General features: G+C 51.2%; 1 protein-coding gene across 1 annotated transcript in view; it reads left to right on the forward strand.

Annotated features, from left to right (window-relative positions):
* PLXNA4 (plexin A4) overlaps positions 1-23966 on the forward strand; it is a 523137-nt gene that overhangs the window by 15624 nt on the left and 483547 nt on the right. Inside the window, exon 2 of the mRNA XM_014607569.3 lies at positions 11816-13079. Within this exon, the coding sequence (XP_014463055.1) occupies positions 11901-13079 (1179 nt within the window). The 5' untranslated portion in view covers positions 11816-11900. The remainder of the gene's footprint in view (positions 1-11815; positions 13080-23966) is intronic.

Raw genomic sequence — 23966 nt, forward strand, 5'->3', positions numbered from 1 at the left:
TCTGCCGTTCTCCATTTCGGCTGCAGATTTTTAGTAGGGTGCGGGCTCAATATGGTAAGCTGGAGGAGGCCCTATGCATTTCGACTCAGGAGCACTCACCTGGGGTATAGGGCAGTGGTTCTCAACCTTGTTTTGTACCAGGACCCATCGACGGCCAGTCCTGACCCAGTGCCCCTCACTCCCAGACCCCCAGTGTTTGGGTGTGTAGGGCATGGGGGAGCCCCAAGCAGCCCCTCGCAGGCTGGAGCTCTGCCCTCCTGCAAGGGAAAACCCACCGTTTCCCACGTTTTTCTCCTTTAAAGGAGAATCCGTTTGTAAAGTGTGTTGATCCATTTTTAAAGTTGTTTCATATACTCTTGCAACCCACTTTTGGGTTGCAACCAAAATGCTGGTATAGGAGACCTGACTTTAATTCCTTCCTCTGCTGGAGAGGATTCGAACCTGCATCTCCTCTCCAAATTCACCCAGGACGGAGGCTGCTCTTGGCCGGGGCGATCTCATTCCCTCCTATTGACGCTGCTCTGCTTTTCATGAATGATTAGCCCTTCGCAGACCAGAACGGGGGTGTCCCGTCGCTTAAGTGAACAACTGAACCACCGGACTTTGATGTGATAACTATTTAAGTATATAAAGCAATATTTACATGCAATAAACTGTATTTAAGTATATATAGCATAACAATCAGCAGCACACATCCAAGCGCCAGCACACCAACTTCTTCCAGTTTGTTGAGTCTAGCACTTCATTTCCTTCCTTTTTTCCCCGTGTAAGTGCCTGGAAAAAGAGATGTTTTGTTTGGGCTGAATGGGAGGTTTTGTTCAACACAAACCAAAACTGTTCAGCTTTGCATTTTGCCCAGGAAAAAAATCATTTCAGTTTGATCTGAGCTTATTATTTTTTTGTTTGCCTGCAAAAATGAAAAAACCCACCTATTCTCCCAGCCTCTTCTGCTATAAATCGTTAGTTGTTCTGTTGCTCAAAGCCCTCAATCAGGATCACGCTGTACAAACAGATACGGACCTCAATACACTTGAGGACTGGAAGTAGTAAATCTTCTCTCCCTCTCCCTTAGTCTTTGAGCTGTTCTTGTCCCCAATGCTAGATGACTTCCATTGATCATCTTGGAAAATAACTCATGCAGAAAGGGGTTTGTTGAAATGATTTGCCCCCTGGGACCTCCAACTTGAGCCATCTTTTGGGGTCTGGTTATCAGAAGCAGGGTGCTCAGCATATTCCAAAAACGAGGCCCTCTAAAGCTGGAGCACCCAAGCTCTTGTATCCGCTTTGAAAATCCTGCTGGTGGCTTTGATTTATTTTTATCAGTCCTCCATTTCCTTTTGTTTTCTTCCCTCCTTAACATCCAGCTGTTCAACATGTGGCACTTGTAGGGTTGGAAGGCAGGAAGATCAAGCAAGAGTGACGCTTTCATCGGAAGAGATGCATCTCCTGCATAATTTCCAGCCTTGTTGGCTGTGTCTGCTTTATTTTTGCAGTCCCTTCTGTGGTGTGTGGGAGCAGGAGAGAGAGGAAGGACTGTTTTTGTCTTTACTTGTATTTTGCACTAGTGGGAGACCCGCATGTGTCTGGCCTTGGTACGCTAGATGCAGACTGCCTTGAGCACCGTCCATGTCTGAGTTGTATTCAATGAAGCAGTCCTACTTTTAGGGACACAGACTGGATTTTTACCCCTAGCATCTTGCAGAGAAAGCGTGAGTTTTACAGGGGCTAATGTGTGAAAATTGAACTGCAGAGCTGCTGTCAGATGGCCACCTCTGGCTGCAGAGCTGTCACCCCCTTATGTGGCCTGGCCACTTGGGTCTTCAGGGCAAGGGCAGGATAAATGAAGATCTAAGACCCGAGCCAGCAGACGGTATCTCTTATCACTAGGGAACTCATAAGGGAAGTTTAAGTATTTCTGAGTGCAGCCGATAGGGGGCAATGGCTGATGAATGCACACTAATTGTCTTCTTGCAGGACTTAGCAATTATACGGTGTGGTGCATCTTCGAAGCCCTTTTTAAGCAGTAGCTCCTGACTTCATGTGCCTCTTTCGGGAAGGTGAGGAAGCGTCTCCATCCCTCCCCATCCCGCAGTGTTCAGGCTTTGCAGTGATTAAACTTATCTACTGAGGCCCCGCATGCAGCTGCCGTCCCCTGGTCGCTGTTGCTCTTCACTGGTTGTCGATAGCACCAAACATCTGTATGTGCAAACGCAGGGCCGAGTCCTGACAAGTGCTGAGCTTCTTCAGCGCCTGTTGGGCCAGATTTTCAGACTGCAGGGAGGATGTTTGGGACTGGAGAAGGAGGGGATTTGCTTTTTACTGACGTGCTTTGCAGCAGCTGGAAACTGCGTGTGTCAAGCGTGTGTGTGTGTGAGTGTGTGTGTGGAAGTGTGCATTTAAAGCCAAGGAAACTTTAGGGGCAAAGTAGTTGGAGGAAGCTCTGCAGCCTGGACACCAGTATCAGGACTCTGGACTCCTATCATTTCCAAATGCCTTGGTGGGGTCTATTCGGATGCTAAATTGAAAGCAGGGACAACTGAACGATTTAAAGTGAGGTCCAAGTGTGTAATGCTGATGCGGCTCAAATGCCTGGGACTGGGAACGTAGGAGTTGGGGGCCATTGGGACGCCTGTGTTTAAAATGCGCCAGACGGGATTAAACGCACGCGGTCACAGAGTGTTGTGCGAGCATGGCTATGAAATACCAAAGCAGGAGAGGAGTCGAGTGGCTCTGGCACTAGATTGGGAATCAGGACACCTGGTTTCTCTTTCTGACTGGTTGGGTGACATCGGGCCTTTGAGCCTGTTTCCCCCTTCTTACTCTCTATGTAGGCTGTGAGCCCCTGGCAGGGAATATTTTTGTGTGTATTTTTTGCAAAGATGTTGGTTAGGAGCTGTTGTAGTACAAGTCATAGATGAATTGTAGACATGGGGCAGAACCCAATGCATCACCACATTGTAAGAGCCATCGTGCAGGCTGCTGTACATATAGGAAGAAACAATTCCTGTCCCCTCCCCAACCCCTCAATCAAGCTACAACAACTAGGTCTAAGTAATGCTGAGGCCGTGGCAGGGAGCATTACATCCTGTAGACCATCTCTGTACAGCTAGATGCTTCCAGACAATTTCAATGGCTATCTAAGATCAAAATGGTGCATGTATAATCCATAATATATGACCCACGTTAGTCATCGCCTTGACTGTTCTCAATTGGCTATTTTCTCAGAGCATCTCATTAAACGCTGGTCTAGCTAGTGGATCTGAAGGAGAACTTTATTGTCTTTAAGCACAGGACACCCTCTCCAAACCAGCCTGCAAAGGTGAAGGTTGCTTGGGCAGCCTTGGCTCAGTAAGCAAGACGCTATGGTTTGTAATGACACGCTCACATACCATCTTTTCTGTCTGTGTAACATTTATCCTGCTGTGCTTTTATTTTGCGCGTGTGTAATTTTCTAACTCATTAAAAAGCAAATTTGTAAACTCTCCTACGTTCCCTCCTATGGAATTGTATTGGCCGGCTGTTCCTGGATCCCGGCTTTGGAGCAGTTTTGAGACTTGGGACTTTTGTGTTCAGTGCCATATCCTGGAGGGGGACTGCACTCTGGAAGTTATAGAAGATTATGCAGGGGAGTGGTTTTGTGAAATAATGGGGACTAGATTAGGTTATCGTCCCCATTTGTGACCTGGGCTGGAATTTGCTGCCTTTTGACCGTAGTGCAGTGAATCTCAACCAGGGCGCTGTGACACCCTGGGGTGCAGTGAGATCTTTTTAAGAGCACTGTACAATATTCGAGTTGTGAGATGAGCCAGCATCTACACCACTCTCATGATAAGCCCAGAGATTTCATAGTGTAAAACACATCCTGACCTGTCTTTGATCTTTCTGAGTCCTTTGCAACGCAAGAGTTGCTCTATTGTTTTTCTGTAGTCAAAAAATGAGTGAAAGCAAAGAGCTGAGACTTTCTGGAGTCTAACAAGAGGTGCCTTGAGTCTACAAAGTTTGAGAAGTTACTGATATAGTGAAACCCTAGAACTGAAGACAGCGGAGGCTTATCTGATTTCTTTGCAAGTAATTTTCTATCCTAGATGTAAGCGTCAATGCTACCGGAGCAAACGGGGATTCTCCAAGAGCGGCAGTAAAGGTTTGTCTCAATGAATCCTGAATCCTGCCCCCGCTGCTGACTTGCCGGAGGCTTTGCAGGGGGTGCAATAGCTGAGGAGCGCAAAGTTTCTGGCTGTGGAGCATTCCCCACTTCCTCTGTTTCTCTCTGCCAGGATTGCAGGCAGGCAGCTGAAATCTGGTCTCTTTGTTATGAGGCTTGGCTTGCATTGGATTTATACAGCACTAATTATGTGAATATAGACTTCAGCTGGAGAGAAAGAAAGACGACTCGTGACTTCCTGATCCTCCTAACATTACAAAGCGGGGGGGAAACATCCACCCACCCATATTCAGTCGCAATGTAAACCATGTCATACAGCCTGAGCCAGCATGAAAATAGCGGCTTGCTGAGTCACGGGGAAGCCACGGGCTCCCCGAGCCCGGGTCTGGTGTTCGGGTGTTGTGGGGAGTCCTCTGTTTCCAGAGGCACCGTTGCAACTCCAAGAGACGGATGCTCCCTTTGACTTCTTGTTGGCCTCTCTTTGGGCGAGGGTGGTAATCCTGCGATAGCAGACTTGACCGGCGAGATGAAGGAAGTGACTTCCTCCTCGGGGCAGGTCTGTAGCCCAGAATTCTTTACCCGAAGGAGGAAAAGACCCTTGGGTATTAGGATAAGCCTGTCTCTTCTTTGGCCATCTCTCTGGGGTAGGGTTTGCATCTATATGTTTAGCCTCCACTCTGATCCTGGATCTGTGAGCACAACTGGGACACACCTGTTAAATCTCTTTTGCTCTGGCCTTCTCAGTGAGGATCAGTGAGGGCTTTGCAGGTGCTAGTTAGTGAAGCCTAATGTAAGGTGTCAGATTCACAGCGTAGGGCGTTCCCCCCCTCGACTGGGGCATGTCAAGGTCATTGAGGACTCCTCAGCATCACCACTCCTCCCTTGCAAAGTGACTTGTTCAAGGTCACATGGCCAGAGACAGGAATTTAACCAAGGTCTTCTGAATTGCAGGCACCTTCCTTAAGTCCTGGAGGCTCCAGTTTGTGTATTCTCCAGCCCCATAGCAGAGGTCTTGTGGTTTTTGCTATAGTCGAAACCAAGCACATTTCCCAAAGGATCTCTGGACCTGCTACAGACCTCGCCACTGCCTGTGACTTGCGCCACTGCTACTGATAGATACAGACAGCTCAGGTCATCAGTGGGAAATCATCATTAAAACTCCCTGCACAGTTTGCCTTTGTGGAGCGAGGGAAGGAAAGAAAAATGGCAGTGACAGGTGTTAATCACCTCGTTTAATGCACGCCCAGAGAGCGCTCTGAAGTGACGGGCCCCGTGCAGACCCCTCGCAGGACGGGATAATCGTCGAGAGGGGTGAAGGTCATGGTGTATATAGCCGGCGCTTTCAACGCCCCATGAGCAACCCACTGTTGAAATTTAATCTCTCTATCTGGGGCAGGCTGCAGCTTTGGCTGGGGCTCAAAAGAAAAGATGCTGAAAAGTGGGATCCCCCGATGGAGAGGCCCGCCTTGTATTTCCATGGGGAAGCGGACAGGCCGCAAGTGTGGGGAGAGAGGATTTAGCTGAAGCTAGAAGCTGGTCTTTGTTGGGGAGTTGTCGACAATGTCCCCGTATGAGTTTTCTCTCCATGCAGGTTTGCAAAGAAAAGCCTCTATCCATGGTAATCAGGGTTTATTAAAAGAAGCCAGGAGAAATGTTTAGCTGAGATTAAAGGGATTGTGTAGCTGCACTTGGTGCTGAATTGCTGTGCCGTGGCTCTGTTGCTGGGAGCCTGCCTAGTCAGCATCCCTGCGCTGCCTCCCATGTCCCAGGAAATGAATAGCTGTGCCTGAGCAAAAGTAAACAGCCGAATGCGCTGCCGGATTAATGCCTGGCTTCATTAACTCCCAAGCCCGTGCCGCAGGCAGCCCCAGGGGGACACGAGCAGGCTGTCCCTCCCCAGGCAGTGCCTTGCTGGGGAGCTGCATCTCCTCTGAGCTCCTTCTTGGGGCAGGATGTGGACCTCCTAGCCCTGGATTTCAAACATAGTCCCAGGTTTGGGTCCCCGGGTGGATCCAGAGACCAGGCATCCCAATGCAGCTGGACTATCACGAGGAACTGTTGTGGCGAAGTGTCAGCCCCCGGTTTGGCTGAAATCTCTCAGCTGCTCTTGCACTCTTTGCTGTGGGATGTGGCTGTCTCATGTCATCCATGGGCCTCATCAGCGCTTCGCCCTTTCGTGCAAGAAAGGGTATATGTGCGTGTTGTAGCATTTCCCCATTTATCCCCAGCAGAAAGTCCAGCTGGGGTGGAGCAGAGAGATTCGGTGCACGGTTGGTATTGGCTGGAGGGCTTGTATCGGGGCTGGTGTCCAATGCTGACTGCTTGCGTGGGAGGAGATCTGGGTCCCTGCTACAGTTTGTGATGTGAGTTCAGCTTTAATTCTGCTGAATCCAAACCCACGTTGCCCCCTGCTTTGCCTTGCCACCTGCCGCAGTCCATGTCTGTCTCCAGTTACCCTCTCACCTCGTCTGCTTTGAAATCCTCTCCTGGTTTCTTTGGAGAAAAAGAAATTGGCTCCTTATTTTCTCTCTGGACCTTGCTGGGTTTGAGGATGAAAGCAGGAAGTCATGGGTTGTCATGCTGAATTGCATGAATGCTGGATGAGTTATCTTGATGCCCGGAGAACATCTTCCTTTCTCACCTGTTTAAAACCACTGCTCCCAGGCTGCTCCTTTGAAGGGCTGCACTACTCGCTTCCCAAAGGCTGCACATGGGAATATCTTGGGGATCTTCCCTTGAGATTTGAGAGTAGTGACCAACCTGTCTCCTTCAACTCTCAGGGGCAGAAGTTGCACATAAACTGGTTTAAGTGATCAGAAATTGGTTTAAACCTGTAATAGAATAGAAGTTCAGTACACCTAAACCAGTTTCAAAGTGGCTGAAACTGGTTTAAGATCAACCTGGTTGAAAGTAGTACCAGATTGAACTCAAAGCAGTTTATGAAACTTGTCTCAGACCCCTGCCTGGTTCAAGTTAAATCACAGTCCCCCAGCATCCCAGCATACTTTGCAACCTTGGGCTGGGCTGGGCTGGGCTGGGCTGTCTGCTCCAGTGAACAGGGCTAGCCCTGCCCCTCTGCTCCCTAGCTGGAGCAGTGGGGGCTGGCTCGCTGGCTTCACTGGTTGGCTCACCAGCATTCACAGGCAAACCCCTGCTGGGGTCTGGGGCCAAGAAGGGGGGTTAAACTTCCCTTTCCCCAGTATGGAGCTGCCCTGCCGTGCTCATTTAGTGCTGGCTGTGACTGTGGACTACAAATCCCTGAGGCACCTGGAAGCCGGAAGATGAAGTGATGAACACCCCTGCAGAGTCCTGCTGCTGTGATTCTGGGCTGCAAATCCCGGAGACCTCGGGGGCAGCAGGAAGAGGAAGCTAACACACAGCCCATGCTGGCTACGTGCCAGAGAGCCATGCTGTAGTGACCTCCCCCCCAGCCCTGGCTTCTGGCTTGAGCCACTGTAGGCATCTGGCTGCATTTCCTGAGTCAAAGGTAAATGTCTGTTCATTTGCTTATTGGTTCACTCTTTGCAGTTTAGACTAACCTGCCAAGACTGAATCGATTCAGCCTTGGGCTTTTTGACTGTCTGTGCTTCGCCTTAGATTTTGGGATGAGACGCAGAGTGGAGGCAGATTGCCCCACAGGGGTCTTGTGCTTTCCTGGCTACTTTCAGAGTTGTCAAATGAGACTCGATGGACCTCTGGTCTGATCCATCCTGGAGCATAAAAATAGTTCCTGTGGCCCAATGCACAGACCCTGCACAATAAGCAGCTTCCTTTTGGGGCACAGGAGGGGAGCGCTTGATCTTCCCCAGCTTCTTTTTCCAGTTCCCTTGGGTTGTCCTGCCTTGTCCCTTTGCACGGTGGCTGTGTGATGGGGGCGGCCAGGGTATAAGGGCAGCTTTTCCTGTGCTGGTTTGCCTCTACCGAAGCTGTTGTTCTCCATCATTGTGGAGCCCCGCAGGTGCAACCTTTCCTTCCCTTGCTCATGGGATGCTGCCGAAGAGGCTCCTGACTGCTTTCTCCGGTCCTGTCCCTGTACCTGGAGCTCCCTTGGTACGTCACGAGTTTACTCTCTGCAGCCCCGCTTTTCTTTCTGAGTCTGCAATAGTGCTGGATTTCTGCAACAGTGCTGGATTTAGTACTTGGGTATGCAAGTCATACATGACTGTGCAGTAACAGCTGTGCAGTCAGCGTCTCGCGTAGATGCGGCCAGACGGGCATGGTCAGACTCACTGCTGCATCTCAGCTGCTGACTTAAGGAGGTCTTGGTAGCCTGGGATACAGTGCATATCACTTATGCACTGATGCCAACTGCAGCATTTCTCCTTTTAAATATAGACTCCCTGTCCCAGCCAGCATGCACTATTCTGCCTTGACCTTGGACATGAATTGCACATCTCGAGGGGGAGCGTTGCATGCTGGCATGGGAAGTCCCTCACAGGTTTCATCTCAGGGCTTGAGGGTCACAAGCCAATGCAGGCTGTGTGATTGGGCTTTGCTTATGGTTTATTGTTCAAATAGATCCAAGCCCAAGCTCTGAACCTTATTTTTGGTGCTGCTTCTGGTTCTTTATTCCCTTCCCCACTCACGCTTGTTTTTCATACCTGTCTCTTTCCGGCTGTGTGGCCTGGGAGCCCAGGTGTGTCTGCTGGACCATTTTGGTGCTTTGTAATTTTGCCATCCTGGGAGGCGAGCGACGAACATCCGGAGATGCACAACTCACTTCCTTGTGCTACATCCGAGATGCGGTGTGCATGCATCGCCCTGCTCATTGAATAGCTCGTTAGGGGTAACGGTCTTCTGCTGCTTGCCAGGACAAACAGAGTTTGTAATTAGCAGAGAAACCCAAGTCATTGTTGTAGCGATGAGGGGTCCCAACAGGAGGGCAGGGTACCAGGTGGTAGGTACTGTGCAAACACACCAGAGCTGGCAAGCTGCCTGCTGAAGTGGATGAGGCGGAGGTGGGGGAGGACGTAGCGATGCCAAGAGAAGAAGTGATGTGCCCAAGGTCAGTTAGCAGGTCAGTGGCAGAGTTGGGGGTAGAGCCCAGCTCTCCTGACTGCTTCCTTCTGTCCTGTCTCTGTGCGCGCCGCTCCCTTGGTGCATCAGGAGTTTACTCTCCGCAGACTTGCTTTCCTTTCTCAATCCCACCGACCACTAACTCCCCCATTGCCCTCACCCTGGCAGAAGGCAGAACCGCAGTCCCTGCCGCCCTGCCGCGTGGGCATTGTGCCCACCGGAGCGTCAACCGTGCACAGCTCTGTTTAGGGGCCGTGTCCTTCCCTCCCTTCTCAGTGGCTGTCACGGCAGAGCTCCCACACGCAAAGACTTCCTTGCCTGAGGCTTGTTATTTTGGATTGCCCTTATACGCCTGAAAATGACCATTTAATTAGCCCTTGCGAGGTTTCAGGGTTGAATCCCTGTGGCTTCCAGATCCAATTTGCTCATTTTTCAGGGATAACAGCTTCCCTCTCATCTGTAAATGCAACAAGCCCACCCACTCCGGCATCCGACAGGCTAGCTAGACTCTTGCTGGCTCCCGCCTCAAACATAGTCCAGGCCGGCGTGTGCTCTGCATTTTACAGACTGTTTCCAGCGGAGGTGGATTGGGTACTGCTAGGGATGAATTTCCTTTTGCTGCCGGGTCCAAGATCTCCAGAGAAGTGCATCTCATTGCAGAATCGGGGCCTCCATTCGGTGGGTGCGTGAATTAAAATAGAAGTTTTTTCCCTACCTGGCAGCTGTGCTGGCTCAGCAGAGCTCAAAGGAGCAAAGCTCAGTATCAACTTATAAGAGAATGATTTCTCCTCATGTAGTTCTAGTGTCTGAATCACCCACCGGTGTCTAGGCAGCCCTTAGAAATACAGGGCATAATTCAGAAGTGACAGGCACTCATTCGTGGGGTCACCACGCGATGGTTCGGAGCAGCGGGCTCAAACGGGGGCGGCTTTCCTCTCCAGCTCCTGTCTGGAGGAAGGGCTCTTTCAAGAGGGAATCGCTGTGCAGGGAGAACGCGGCCCGTTGCTGCTCTATCCATCAGCATAAAGATTATTAAAGCCCTTCCTCCCCGGCTTGCGTGACCGGGCTGCCTATTCCTGCGGAGGGAATCGGGTCTTGCTGACGAGAGAGTTTGTGAACTTTGCAACATATGCTTGATTATATTAAATATTTGTTGGACCAGAAGGGCGATGCAGGACAGAGTAAACATGTCCCGAGTAGACTGGAAATGCACTCCGCTCTCCATCCGTGCAGTCGAAAACTGGGGTGGGAGAGGGCTGGGGGGAGGTCCAGTGGCAGAGGTGAGTGCCTGGAAGTGCTGCCCCTCGTGTGAGCTGTAAGTGTGTTAATAGTGTGAAGACTAGTGAGGGGTGCCACGTGGAGGTCGATGGTGGTAGAGTTATGCTGATTTACAGTTGCCGAGGAGCCCACCCGACATCTCCTGCTCTCGTCCTCAGCCCTGAAAGTCCAGCGATATTCATTTTGCCTCTTGCGAGCCTCACTAAGGGCCAGATAACATAGCCAGGCGGCACTGCTGGCACGCATGGGGTCGTGCGCTGAGGTTGAAGCCCTGCCCAGCGTTATTTTACCCTTGGAAATGGACCCTGAGTGAAAAAAAAAGACTTCTGGGTTTAAACTTTTCTTGGCGTTTCTTACAAAGAGGAGGAAATTCTCACCTGGGCTTTAAACAGCTGAATATTTCGGGGTTGGAGGCTAGGATAAAAGGGCAGGCACAAACTCTGCTGTTGAAGGTCTGGCATATGTGACAAATGCAGCTGCCCCAGGAGCCCTGCTCCGATGGGCTTGTTCATAGCCGGGGCACCCGTCTGCCTCGTGGAAAAGACCGGGATTTTGCTGCCCACTGAACATTATGCCAACACCGTGGTTGCTGCTGTGTCTTGCAATACGCTCCACTTTACACGGTTAAAGGCCATTTCAGCTTTTAGGGGGTTTGGTTAAGAACAGGGGCAGGAAACTCCTTTCCCTAGGGAGTCTCTGTGTGTCTTCTTTTACCGTCTGGAAGGCAGCAGCACTAAGGAGTTATGCCTGGGATGTTTTATTTGCATTTTATGGGCCTTTGGACTTTACTGTCCTTAAATAGCGAAACCTGCTCAGTGATCCCTGCCTCTCTCTCTTAGGTTAGGTGACAGGGTGGCTTTTCTTCTCCGCTACAGATGGAGGATGCCTGGTGGTTAAAGTGGACGGGAGTAGAAGAGAACTAGGTTTTGTTCTCCCATTTACTCTGTATTTGCATGGGGCGAGGCCCTGAATATCCCCATGCTCTCAGGGGGAGGGAGATGAATCCTTAACTTCTCTGTCTTGTTAGTTTAGATGGACCCTTGGGACGCGGGGATGGTTTCTAGCTTGATGGGGCACCGCTCAGGGTCGTATCAAACTCAAACTAATCCATCTACCACACCGTGGTGTGTTTGCGTGTGTGTGTGGCTGGTTATTATTCTTGTGCACGATTTCTGCCTGGACTTCCAGCAGCTCTTTCAGGGGTGTTTCCTTTGTGCTGTTTTGTGAAGGGAGCTCAAAGATGAGAAAGGGAGGATTAGCAATTAAATATGCTCTGATGATAGTTTGGTTGTGAAGGAAGGAGGAGGGAAAATACTCCGTTGCGATAACATTTTGCTTTCTTCTCTCTCTCGCTTGTAGGACAAGATCTGCCAGGGGACCGGTGCTTTGAAATTGCTCGTGGCTCCGAATCCTCCATCCTTTGGGAATACAAGTCTTGCTAACCATGTCGGCAGCCACGTGGAAATGGACTTGCCTGATTTCCCACCTCCTCCTGTCCACCATGACGTGGTCTTTTGCTAGGCAACAGCCGCCTCACCCAAAGAGACCCTTCATCACCTTTACAGGTGAGCAGGCAGAGGGGACTTTTAACCACTTGGTGGTGGATGAAAAAACTGGACATATTTACTTGGGAGCCGTCAACAGGATCTACAAACTCTCCAGTGACCTGAAGGTCTTGGTGACGCACCAGACCGGTCCGGATGACGATAACCCCAAGTGTTATCCCCCTAGGATTGTCCAAACCTGCAATGAGCCCTTGACTCCCACCAACAACATCAACAAGATGCTCCTCATAGACTATAAGGAGAACAGGTTGATAGCCTGCGGGAGCCTTTACCAGGGGATCTGCAAGCTCTTGAGGCTGGATGACCTTTTCAAGTTGGGAGAGCCCTTCCACAAGAAGGAGCATTACCTCTCTGGGGTGAACGAGAGCGGCTCTGTTTTCGGAGTCATTGTTTCTTACAGCAACATGGACGACAAGCTGTTCATCGCCACCGCCGTGGATGGCAAGCCAGAGTACTTCCCCACCATCTCCAGCCGGAAGCTAACCAAGAACTCCGAGGCCGACGGGATGTTTGCCTACGTCTTTCACGACGAGTTTGTGGCCTCCATGATCAAGATCCCCTCGGACACGTTCACCATCATCCCTGACTTCGACATCTACTATATCTACGGCTTCAGCAGCGGCAACTTCGTCTACTTCCTGACCCTGCAGCCAGAGATGATCTCCCCGCCAGGCTCCACCACCAAGGAGCAGGTCTACACCTCCAAGCTGGTCCGGCTTTGCAAGGAGGACACAGCCTTTAATTCCTACGTCGAGGTGCCCATCGGCTGCGAAAAGAACGGGGTGGAGTACCGGCTGCTCCAGGCAGCCTACTTGTCCAAGGCGGGAACCATCTTGGCCAGGTCCTTGGGTGTCAGCAAAGATGCTGATATCCTCTTCACGGTCTTCACCAAGGGGCAGAAGAGGAAAATGAAGTCGCTGGATGAGTCTGCTCTCTGCATCTTTGTCCTGAAAAAGATCAACGACCGCATCAAGGAGAGGCTGCAGTCCTGCTACAGGGGAGAGGGGACGTTAGATCTGGCGTGGCTCAAAGTCAAGGACATTCCCTGTAGCAGCGCGGTAAGTCTCACGTCTAGCCAGCCACGCTTCACTTCTCTGTGTGCTTATTTATGCCAGGAGCGTGTCCCGCGTGGCGTAGCAATCGCAGCATGCAGCTAAGAGCGAGGGGGCTAGCAGGATCTACTGGAACCCAGTCCTGTTTTGCCTCCAGCTCACCGTGCAACCCCACTGAACCTCTTCCTGCCTCAGTTTCCCCCCTTGTGAAAAGAGGAGAAATAGATTCCTTCTCTCCCAGGATTACCGTGCATATTCATGAATGAGAGTGTGGTGCTTTGCGATCTTCGGGGGGATCCTCCTGTTATGATTAGTCTACGGTTTGACTTAGTGAAATTCTAACCTCTGCAAAGGACTAGCACGAGCCAGAATTGAAGTGGTTCTCGAGTAACACGTAATCCCCATTTCGTTTCCATTGTCTAAAGATTTCAGACCCAGATCTTAATGACTGTTGGGTCTGAACTGTTTTGTGAGCTTTGCAAAAAATGTGATTTGGTGCCTTCCGGGGATATGAGGCATTCACCACTAACCCATTGAAATCCCCAGTTGTCCTGTCCACATCCAAATCTGCATTGTTTCTGTTCTGCAAAAGTAAGGGCTGGCTTGAGGAGCGAGGTTAGATCCTAAAAGATTTGAGGGGAGAATTCAGGAAGGGCAGGGGTGGTCTCTGACCCAAAAAAAGGGCTTGTCCTATGTTGGCTTGGTGTAGTCTGCAAGCGTGCAGAAGTACCCGGTGCCAGTGCAGGCAGCATGCTGCAGTCTTTTGATGGGCCATAGAGAAATCCTGCTTATGGCATGTGTTGCATTGGGCGGCCTGTAACACTCAGATCCATGCTTTGGTTTTCCTCCTTAATTAGCTCTTTCAAGTGAAAGGCGAGTTCAAGTGTGAGCAAAGGGAAAATGGAAAAACGCAGTGTTTCCACCACCCTGCAAGCCAGTGCCCATGTGGGGACCTGATAGACAGCAGTGCCTTCACTCCTTCTGTGGCAGAGGAGTGTCATTTGACTTCATTTCCACTGGCCTGATGACCCCTTCCTCGGGCAGTGTTGAGGGGTCTGGGTATGGGCATGAGTTCCCCAGGGCACTGCAGTGGGTGTGAGAATTGAGCCCTCTGCATTGGATTTCTTCCACCCCATCCTGTGCTGATCCAAGCCAAAGGCAAAGCTCCCATTGCTTCCAGTGGGAGAAGGACTGGGCTCAGAGTGATTTCTGGGTTTGATTTGCATTAGCCCCCAAGGCTCTACTATTGCAAAGAGCTGCCTCGAGGTCCAGGGAAAGTGGTTTCCACTGGGGGGCCCTGGTCCCTGCGAGTCCCAGAGGTGACTATTCAAGCACAGCCAAATGGGCAGGGATTTGGATGGGTGGCATGGCCTAGTGGCTGGAGCAGGAGGCAGGGTTCGGGGCTGGGCAGGGGTTTCTGTCTCAGCATCTTTGTGCTCCCATGTCTGTACATGTAGAGCGGGTCTTAGGCTCCCTCCGCTCAAGAAAGTGCTTTGCAATCCTTGTGGGATGGTCCCGATTTTGGTGATTGCCACCAAAGTTGAGTCACTCGTCGCTGTGTGAGCAGCCCTGCCGACGGCAAAGGAATTGCCAGCGGTAGCTTGAATGAGACGGATGGAGCCCTGCCTCTCGGCTGGGAAGTGTGGTCCTTTGATGCACGGGGGTGGCTGCAAAGTTACTTCTTCATCTGTGAGGGATGAAGTTACTCCTTCATCTGGGAGAGACCTCGCAGTACGGCTGTTATCTCCACCGGTGATTTGCCCTGCTAGAGCCAGGCGCTGGCAGTGCTGCTCTCAGTGCTGCAGACCCTCCTCGCTGAAGCCCCTGCTTGCACCAGTGCAGCTTCCCCTGGTTTTGAGCAGGTGTTAAATGCATCTCTGTTGGTGGAGGAAGGCTGAGTGGTGTCTATTAGGGGTCCTGGCCCAGTCTTGGTCTTGATGTTTGTGCTCTCCCATAATGTCAGAGGGACCTTCTGATCTTCTTATATTAACTAATGACTCCCCTGCGGGTGCCTTGGCAGTGCCCTTGTCCCGCGGCTTCTCCCTGTGGCATGCTGTAGGGCATTCTTGGTTCTTGAGTACTTTCCTTGTCATCATGGGTGAGGGTTTAAAGTGGCGATTTTAAGATGGTAAGAATTGCCATTGAGTGAGTCCGACCGTAGGTCCATCCTGCTCAATCCTGTGTCGCACGGGAGCAGAGCGCTGATGCCAAAAGAGAGCGAACTGGCTACGATCTGGGTTTTTTCCACTGTTCCTCCCTCATTTGCAGCCTCCAGGATTTAAGGTCCAGGCAGTTCTGAATCAAAGGCCATGCTCCTCGCTCCCATGCTCAATAGCTACAGGCCTAGCTTCTTTATATGGGAGCCCCTCTGTACTGCTAACCGTCCTTGTTGCCCTTCTCTCGTTCTTCTGTCTCCTTTTTGAGGACCCTTTGGGGCAACAGATGCTTGCAACCACGGAGGGCTGGATTCGTTGGCCTGGGAGACCCCTGCCAGACACATGCTCCTTTCCAAACCCCCGAGCAGCACCCCTGTGCTTCTGGGAGCCGTAGGTTCAGGCTATTGTACTATCATATAGGGGTTTTTTTCCTAATGGGGCAGCAAGGGATTTGCAGCAAATCTCAGGCTCCCATGCGTGGCACTGCAATAGACTGCAGCAGGTGCACACATACTAGCGTGGGAGGGGGAGCGCTGCGCAGGCTGAAACCTGGTACCTGCTAGGGTACCAGCTGGGCTGAGCTTGTCAAGGCCATGTCTCAGGCTGTCTGAGCACATCCTGCCTCCTGCTCTCACCCTATGGCAGATGCCGGGATCTTGAAGTGCTCTTATGGAGCGAGCCTGCCTTGCAGATCAGGTTGGAGGCAGAGGATCCATCCAGGTTTCTCAGGCGCGTGTGTGGGAGTGGAAGGGATGAGAGAAACCACAAGCAGTGCATTTGCAGCAGCCCTCCCCTGCAAAGTAGAGTTTTTTTCCAACTGGGGAAGGATGGAGGGAAGGTTCTCAGTGACTGCTTGCCCCTTGTCAGTAAACCACTGTTTAATGCTCAGCACAAATCAGGGAAGACATATCTGTTTTTATAACCACGCAGTTGCTTTCCAAACTGGTCTTATTTTGCTCATGTGATATAGATAAGCCCATTGGGGTTTCCTGTTTGCCAGCACCATGAGCATACGTGATGATGAGAGCTTGCATTAGTGGACCCCAAGATGTTGAGGAGTTGCATCACCTGTCAGAGAGATGCAGTCACCTCCGCGGTGCAGCACAGCGCTTGGACACGGCCCACCGCATTGCTGCACAGTAGAGCTGGCCAGAGCTTTTCCACTGAAATGGGTTGGGAGAAGAATGGTATCCAGGTCGTAGTCATATTGATCTAGAGGAGAAAGCAGCCGGGGCTCACACTAGAGGCGATCTCTTTTGTTAGTCCAACAAGATCTTTGCAAAAAAAAAATGAATGAAGCTTGAATTGCAAGCTTTCGGGCACAAACACCCTTTATCAGGCATCGGAGAAAAGATTGTAAAAGTCCTCTTGGGTAGAAATGAAAGTTCATATTTCAAGTGGGAGAAGAATGGCACCTTCCGGAAATGGAAGAATTTCTCAAGGAAATAGGGGTTTTTTTCAACATATTTTGGTCGTTACAATTGTATTAGTGGATGTTTAATCTTTTTTCTTAGAGGAACTACTGCCCCAATATCACTGAGATATCCCCCCTCCTGGCAAACCCAGCTTTGCAGGATGCAGAGACTGGTTTCTTTTTTTTTTCGGTAAACAGGAAGTTTTGAAAACATTTGGGGAAAAAATAAAGCGAGCAACAATGAGGAATGCCCAGAAACCAGGGTCCTTCTTAAAGCGGTGAAAGGTTCACGTCATCTCAAATGATGTAAATATTGTCCGGTTTCCTGCCAAAGTTTGTAGGACAGGGAGTCAAGAAGGATCGCTTCTTCTTTGACTGTAGCCACAGGAGGGATGTGAGTCTATGGTGCTGCAGCTCTCGGGCTGGGAAGCCCCCTGTAATAACAGGTACGGGATGCACGTGTGGATGGGCATAGTGGACTCCTGCAGGTTTCACACCCATCTGGTATCTCTGTCTTGGGTGCTTGTGGCCTCTACCCCTGTAGGACCCACGTGCCTCACGTTCTTGAATGTATTTATCCTCATAACATTTCCCCCGGCAGGAGGTAGGGCAGTGCCATTCTCCCCATGGGAGAATGGAGATGCAGAGAGGCTGAATGTCTAATCCAGGCTACACTGACCCTCACGAAAGCCAGACCGGTGTCCTCTCAGCTGTGCCAGCCTTCCTGTGATATGCAGGTGTGTGGGATGTTGCTTTTATTTATAGTAGAAAAGCACTAATGGAGGCGGGGGGTGTCTTTGAGGGTCCTCTTTGTCTGCCTTGCCATCATTCAAGTCTCAGCGGGTCGCTCCTACAGGGTCACCCAGCACCCCTCAGGGTAGACTTCTGCAAGGGAGGTGACCTGAAAGAGCCTCATCCCGTTTGGCAGCATAGGGTATTTTTAGGGGAACCTTTCCTCTTCCATTGGGCCTGGGAACAGGAGGGGGGGGCTGCCATCCTGGGTCATTAGGGGCAGATGCAATGCTTTCTGGGTGTTTCAGAAGACAGGCCTGGTGTAGCATGGAGCTGCTTGGGTGAAGGGAGCAGATATCCTTGACCGGGTGTTGGGTTGGGAAGGAAACCCTAAACGTCATGTCTATAATGCACCAGGTTCTCCCAGGTCAGCCCTTGCTGGTCCAGCGAGCAGAAGAGTAGGCTTAGCAACTCATCCCGCTCTCTGGTCTCGTTATCTCAGATCCAGGTCTTTTCATCCGCCTGATTGGATTCCTCTTTTCGCAGGCCCCACTTTATGAACTGCTGCCTAACAAAGCCGAGTCCCTTAAATGAAAAGGTGTCACCTCTGTAGCTTCCAGCGGGATAATCTAGTGAAGTATCTGTCCAAGATAATCAAGCACCCGTCCCCAGCCATTGCCTGGCTTCTGCCTTTCATGTGTATTTCTTTTTTCTTTTGGCAGGAAATGGAGTTTGACTGTTTAAATTACTGTATTCAATCTCTTCCTGTTTTTCATGGCAGTGCTTTCACTTGAGGGGGGAAAAAACGTTTTCTGAGTTGACGAGCCAACAGGCAGCTTTCCCCTTGTTGGGCCCTCTTTCCCCAGCACTTTATTCTGGTGGGGCATGGGGTGGTGGTTGGTCAGAGCCATCGGGGTTGTTATCTGATGGGTGGTTTAGCTGGGAGGACAGCTGCCCAAAGACCCTCCCAGCTTGGTGGTAGGAGCCAAGGTATGAGAGTCAAATTGAGGCATTATGGCTTCAGCTCAGGGGGTGGTAGTGAAGACACCTGGGTTTTATTCCAGCTCTTCCAGGAGCCTTTTGTGTGTGTCCAACATGTCATTTTTCCTCTCTGTGCTTTGCTTACACGGCAGTGATACCAACATCCCCTCCCTCCTCTGGACAGTAGTGTACAAGAGTATGGTCTTCTAATGGGATGACTGGTGTGTGCATCACCACCCTCTGCGAGCATGCATCATAACCCCTTCAGCAAATTAAGGAATAGGGGCACTGTGCTTAGGGCACACGTGGAAGTGAGTTGTACTTCTGCTGTTGCCCTGAATGTCCAAGAGCAGCACAGCTGTGACCAACCTGGAGACTTTGAATTTGATCCATATCATTCTTCATCTTTTCTTCTTTTCTTCTGTGGGCTGCCAGCTTGGATTTACCTTCACCCGTAGGGAAAATTATCTGCATTCATTGTGATAACCTCATGCAGAGAGGTACGGCTTGTCCTTCAAACCCCCCCCGAGAAAAATACTGTCTTTTCTTGCATATCACGTCTCTCCAAATAAGACACGCACACCTTGTTTTTAGAAGGCAGAATGGGAAAAGTCTTTTTTTCCCTATCGAGTCATGGCCAACTGTGTGACGTAGACTAAGTCCTCCTGGAAACAGCGTGTCCAGGGAGTGTGACTTCCCGGGAGACAGTCTGGGTGAGGCGGCAGGAACTTCCTGGCGTGGCAGGGGAGCAACATGGCTTGGCCCTGACCCCTGCAAGGGCAATAGCAGGACTGTTAGTTTTTACTGTAAATCATTCTTTATATAAAGTTCCTGTAAAAAACCATGTTCAGCGGCTCACTTGCCCTGAGTGAGCTCGACTGGGTCTTCAGACACAAGCTGTCGTGTACAGATTGACAGATTCACAGAAGTTTAGGGCTGGAAGAGACCTCATGGGATCGTCAGGCTCAGGCCCCCTGCTCTGGGCAGGAAAGACCGCTGGGGTCAGTGGCTACAATCAGTAGCTAATGCAAATTCCTTAATGTCTTGAGACGGTTAATGCTATACTCCTCTCCCCCCACCCCCATGACTTGCTGGGCCAGAGAGAAGTGGGAGCCATTTTGGCAGCAGTACAGCAAAGTGTCTCCATGCTTCTATTCCTCCATGCTTCCAAGTCAGCAAAGAAGTATTAGCTTCCCTGGCTAAGGCATGCACCCCAATTTTGGAGGGCTGATTTTTGGGGGGCAAAGGTGCATATGGTATGTGAGTAAATATGGTATTGTTGTCCCCATTTTACTGAAGGGGTGACTGAGGCACAGGAAAATGACCTTTCCAGGGTCACATAATAGGGCTGTAGCAGAGTTGGGAGTATCGTTGGGGTCTTCCGAATCTTAGGTAAGCATCCCACCCATTGAATAGCCAACTGGTGTGAGGAGCGGACACCTATCTAACTTCTTTGCCTGCCAGTCAGGTGTCCTGTCTGGCTCTTTCTGACTGCAAAACAGCATCTCTTATAACAAGGGAGAGGGACAGCGATGGTGGGAAGAACAGCATCTCAAGAGGCTGGGAGAAATTGCTCCAGTTTCTGTGGCCTCTGTCCATAGCTTTCCCCCATCAGGTGAGGGCTGGAGGTGAATTAATGCTTGATTAGTGCATAGGGAAAAGCCATTTCCTATGGAAACTGCAGGGAAGCTGCTGCTATAATGAAGAAATGGGCTGTCCCTGCACTGGGCAGTGACATTCCTGTAGGATGCACCAGACTCGCCCCGAAAGGATGCACAGACTCATTTCCTCTGCCTCGGTGCCAGGCTCTAGGCTCTTCAGGCAGCTCACTGGGTCCTCGCTTTCATGCTGGAGGGAGCTGCACCCTTGGGTTGTGAACTGCACGAGCAGACTGCTGAGTAGGGGGTCCGTGGTGTAGCCAGTCAGCTCCATTGCAGCTGCTCATGTCTCTGTTTGCAAGCGGGGCTGTTTGGGGTAGATTTCCCCACCTGGGGCTGTAACCCGTGCTCGTTGTTGGGCAGTTTGTTTCCCCTGCAGTAGCCAGGCCGTGCACACAGGTTGGCATCTGCTGATCCTGGAAGTCCCTCTTTCATCTCAAGCTGTAGAGACTTGTGTTTTCAGATGCAAAGGTCATTGGGTTAATGCCTGCTGATACGAGACCTGGGGCCTGGTTACGGAGTAATCTAGACTCTGCCATGATCTCACCATTGGGGAACACATTCCCCTTGTACCTTTTTTAAATTCTACTTTTGTTTCATGTCATTACTCCACATTTTACCCCCTTCAATCATCCTAAACCTCCGTGGACCGTCCTCGGCAAAAAAGCAGCGAGCGCCACACTTGAACATTTCTATTTCCGCCTTCAGATGTGGGAGACCTGTCATCTGGAACAACTGCGGAGAGTTGAACGGGGGAGTTCATAAAAAAACACTGCGTGCTTAAGGAATCCCTCCCCGGCCAACTTTTAGTCGTGGTCTCAGAGCTCCTCCCTTCAACCGACAGGCAAGGCAAGGAAGGAATCAAAGATGTATGCACCAGGAAGGCGTAGAGCTAACAGACTCCAAACTACGTTCATTGGAGATCGCAAGAGAAAGCAACCCGTCTTTTTTATACCACGAGAGTGGTGGGTGCTGGCATGCATTGTGGGGATGCAGTATGTCAGAAGCATTTGCTTAGCCTTGCAAACGAGGCTGGAGGTGGTACCAGTTTCACCTCGATGCTGGGTGTTAGCTGGAGCAGACCGGCAGCTTAGTCACGGGGGTAGTGGGATGGGACTCTGGCTACCTGGTTTTGACTCTGAATTTGGCCCTTGACCTACACTGTGAGCTTGGGCCCCTTCCCTGCTCCTCGGGTTCACTGTCTGGAAAAGAGGAATAAATGGCCCTTCTTCGTTTTGCAAAGCATGTGAGATTTATGGCTGGACGATGCTAGGTAGGAGTTGGAGGCCTTTACCCTGGTGTTGGAGAAGGAGAGCCAGTGTGGCATGGCTCTGTTCTGCTTCCAGTCCTGATGGTCTTGAGCAAGTCGCTACCCTTCTCTGGCCGTACAGAGTAAGGCCAGAGGTACTTGCCTCCCCTTTCCTGTGTAGGTTAATTAGTTAATGCACTTAGGGGCAGGCACAGAAGTTATGAAGCAGACAGGGACTGTTTGGCGGGGAGTTATGTGAGCATTGGGTCTGGGGGGCTGTGAGCTTGGGCAAAGGCTTTGCCACGCTTAGGCAACCCTCTGAAAAGGACCCAGAGCTTTTATTAATCCCATAACTGTTGTATTAACACCCTAAGTGCTTGGGTCAGTTGGAGTGGGGCTCTGCCATTGTAGCTGTGTCTGCATTGCTGGGGAAGGACATGCTCACAGGAGGGGTTTTCCATTGGCATCCTTGCACAACACCTCCTCGCAGGGCATTAGCAAAGCCAGTGAAAGCCGCCCTCTGTCCACACCGGGGAGCGGGCTGGCATTGCTGGCTTGGCAAAGGGGTGCGATCTCTTCACAACCACAGCAGACACAGCTATGCCAGCTAGACCCTGCGGTGGGGACCTGGCTTGAGTCCTGCTCAGGTTTCTGGTCACAGGAGGCCACCTCACCCACTGCGGGGTGGCACTGGCAACGCTAACCTGACATCCAGTCCTTTGCATGGGCACTCCCCTACTCTTTTACTTGATTCCTGCCTACTTCTGTCCCTCAGCTGTTAAAAAGTGGGGAAACACGGTACTTCCCAAACCTCTGTAACACACTGCAAGAACCAGGGGTGAAAACTGCTGTATACAGCCCTGAGGTGGAAAAGCACTTAAACACCTATTTAATTGGAAGCACATGCCTAAGCGTTTTGCTGAATCGGGGCCAAGTTGCACAGAAAGGCGGTTGCCTCGGGTGTTTCAGTACGATCCCGGGCACGAAGCATCCCTGGGTACGCAGACCGCGTCGAGTTTGGCTCGGCTGCCCGGGGTATTTCGCGGCACGTTCCTGCTTCCCACCCCGTCTGCCCCAAATCCCTGTGTTACTTTTAAAGAAAAGAAGCCAGCCAAGCTCCAGACCCTGTTCCTTTTCGAGTGTAGTTATTAACCACCCAAATATAGATGTCCGCTGTTCCCTTAAATGGGCCCTTGCCCAAAATCTGCCTCCTCCTCTCCTGGCTTCTTGCTGACCCCATGCACAAAACCATCATTGAGGGGAGAGCAGGCGAAGGCTCGTTGCTGTAACTGTTTTGTCTGTGATATTTTAGGCCTCTGCTTGGCTCCCTCCCCATCCCCTCATACTCCAGAGACCACGTTGGCTCTGTGCCGCGCTGGGGGGGACTGGGTTGGAGCGGGGTGGTGGCAGCGCCTCGGGCAGGAAGGCAGAGCGGAGGGTGGCTTTGCTGAGCTCATCTTGGCAGCTGGAGCCGATGCGATGTGCCGTGCAGAAGCTGAGCTCGGCTGCCTTGGCTGCCGGGAACCTGGGCTGTCTTGTGTGTGGCCACGCGGCCCCGTCACACGTGGCCGAGCCGTCTGTCTTTTCTGCGGGCTCCGTACGCTCTCCCTGCATTCATTTACATTCCTGGTAATCAACTGCTTCCCAAGCCTGACCTCGCGTTGCCTCCCCGTGATATTGCCTTGCAAGATTGAGGACGGGGTGGGGGGTGGAGGGAATAGTTATGTAAGAGCTTTATTATTATTATTTTTTTTTTTTTTTTAAAAAAAAAAGGCAAGCTGAAACCAACAGCCCGAGAAGAGCCAGAAGCAAAGCACCTCGGGCTACACACAGCAGCCGGGTGCTATTTAAAGCCTGGCCGGTCTTGGGGTAGAAGCGCGTTGGAGTTTGCACAACCACGGCCCTGCGGAGGAAAGAGGTCAAGACTCTTTTTGACTTCAGCCTCTCCCTTCAGGCCAAATCCTGCCCTCGCTTACACCCTCTGCCACTCACCTGGCTTGAGTGGCATCGTGCAGGAGGAAAGCCAGGGTAGGATTGGAGTCTAAACATTTAAAGCAGCAGCTTACGTGTTCACGGGCTGGCAGCTGCCTGATAAAAGCATCTGCCTTTGCCGCGTTGGGGTGCACCTGTGGCTTTGCCAGGTACGGCCCAGTACGCAGGACGCTTCCCTCAAATCGCACAAACTCCATCCTCATTATTATCATGACAGCAGCACAGGTGGAGGTCCCCCAGGGGAAGGAAAGGCTACGATCCGTGTCTTGCAGCTGAAGAGAGGTGGAGGGGATGCAGAGAGAGACGAGCTCGGGTCACAGCACCGGGATAGCTGCATTAGCATGGCAGTGTGCCCAGGCTGATTTGTCTGGCACAGCTAGCCTGCCTTTGGCTCCCGAGTCAGCTCAGGTATTGCAGGGATGCACTGTGCCCTGCAGGTGTACACAAGCAATATACCCCAAATCGTGATGGATCGGGGAATTGAAACCAGGTGTCCTGAGCTCCTGTTCGCCACAGCCCCAGCGCTACTTATTTAATGGCACAGGATGAGAGAGCAGCCTTGCAGCTTTTGCTGAAGAACAAGACTCTTTCCGTGCCTGACTCTGCACAGCAGCAGATCTGTGTCCGGGACCCTTCCCCGAGAACGTGCTAGGTGACATGCCAGCTTTCGTGACTGTGACGTTGGATGAAGGAACCTAATCCTGCCGCCTC

This window comes from Alligator mississippiensis, chromosome 4 (assembly GCF_030867095.1).
Source record: "Alligator mississippiensis isolate rAllMis1 chromosome 4, rAllMis1, whole genome shotgun sequence".
Taxonomy (NCBI): Eukaryota; Metazoa; Chordata; order Crocodylia; family Alligatoridae; genus Alligator; species Alligator mississippiensis.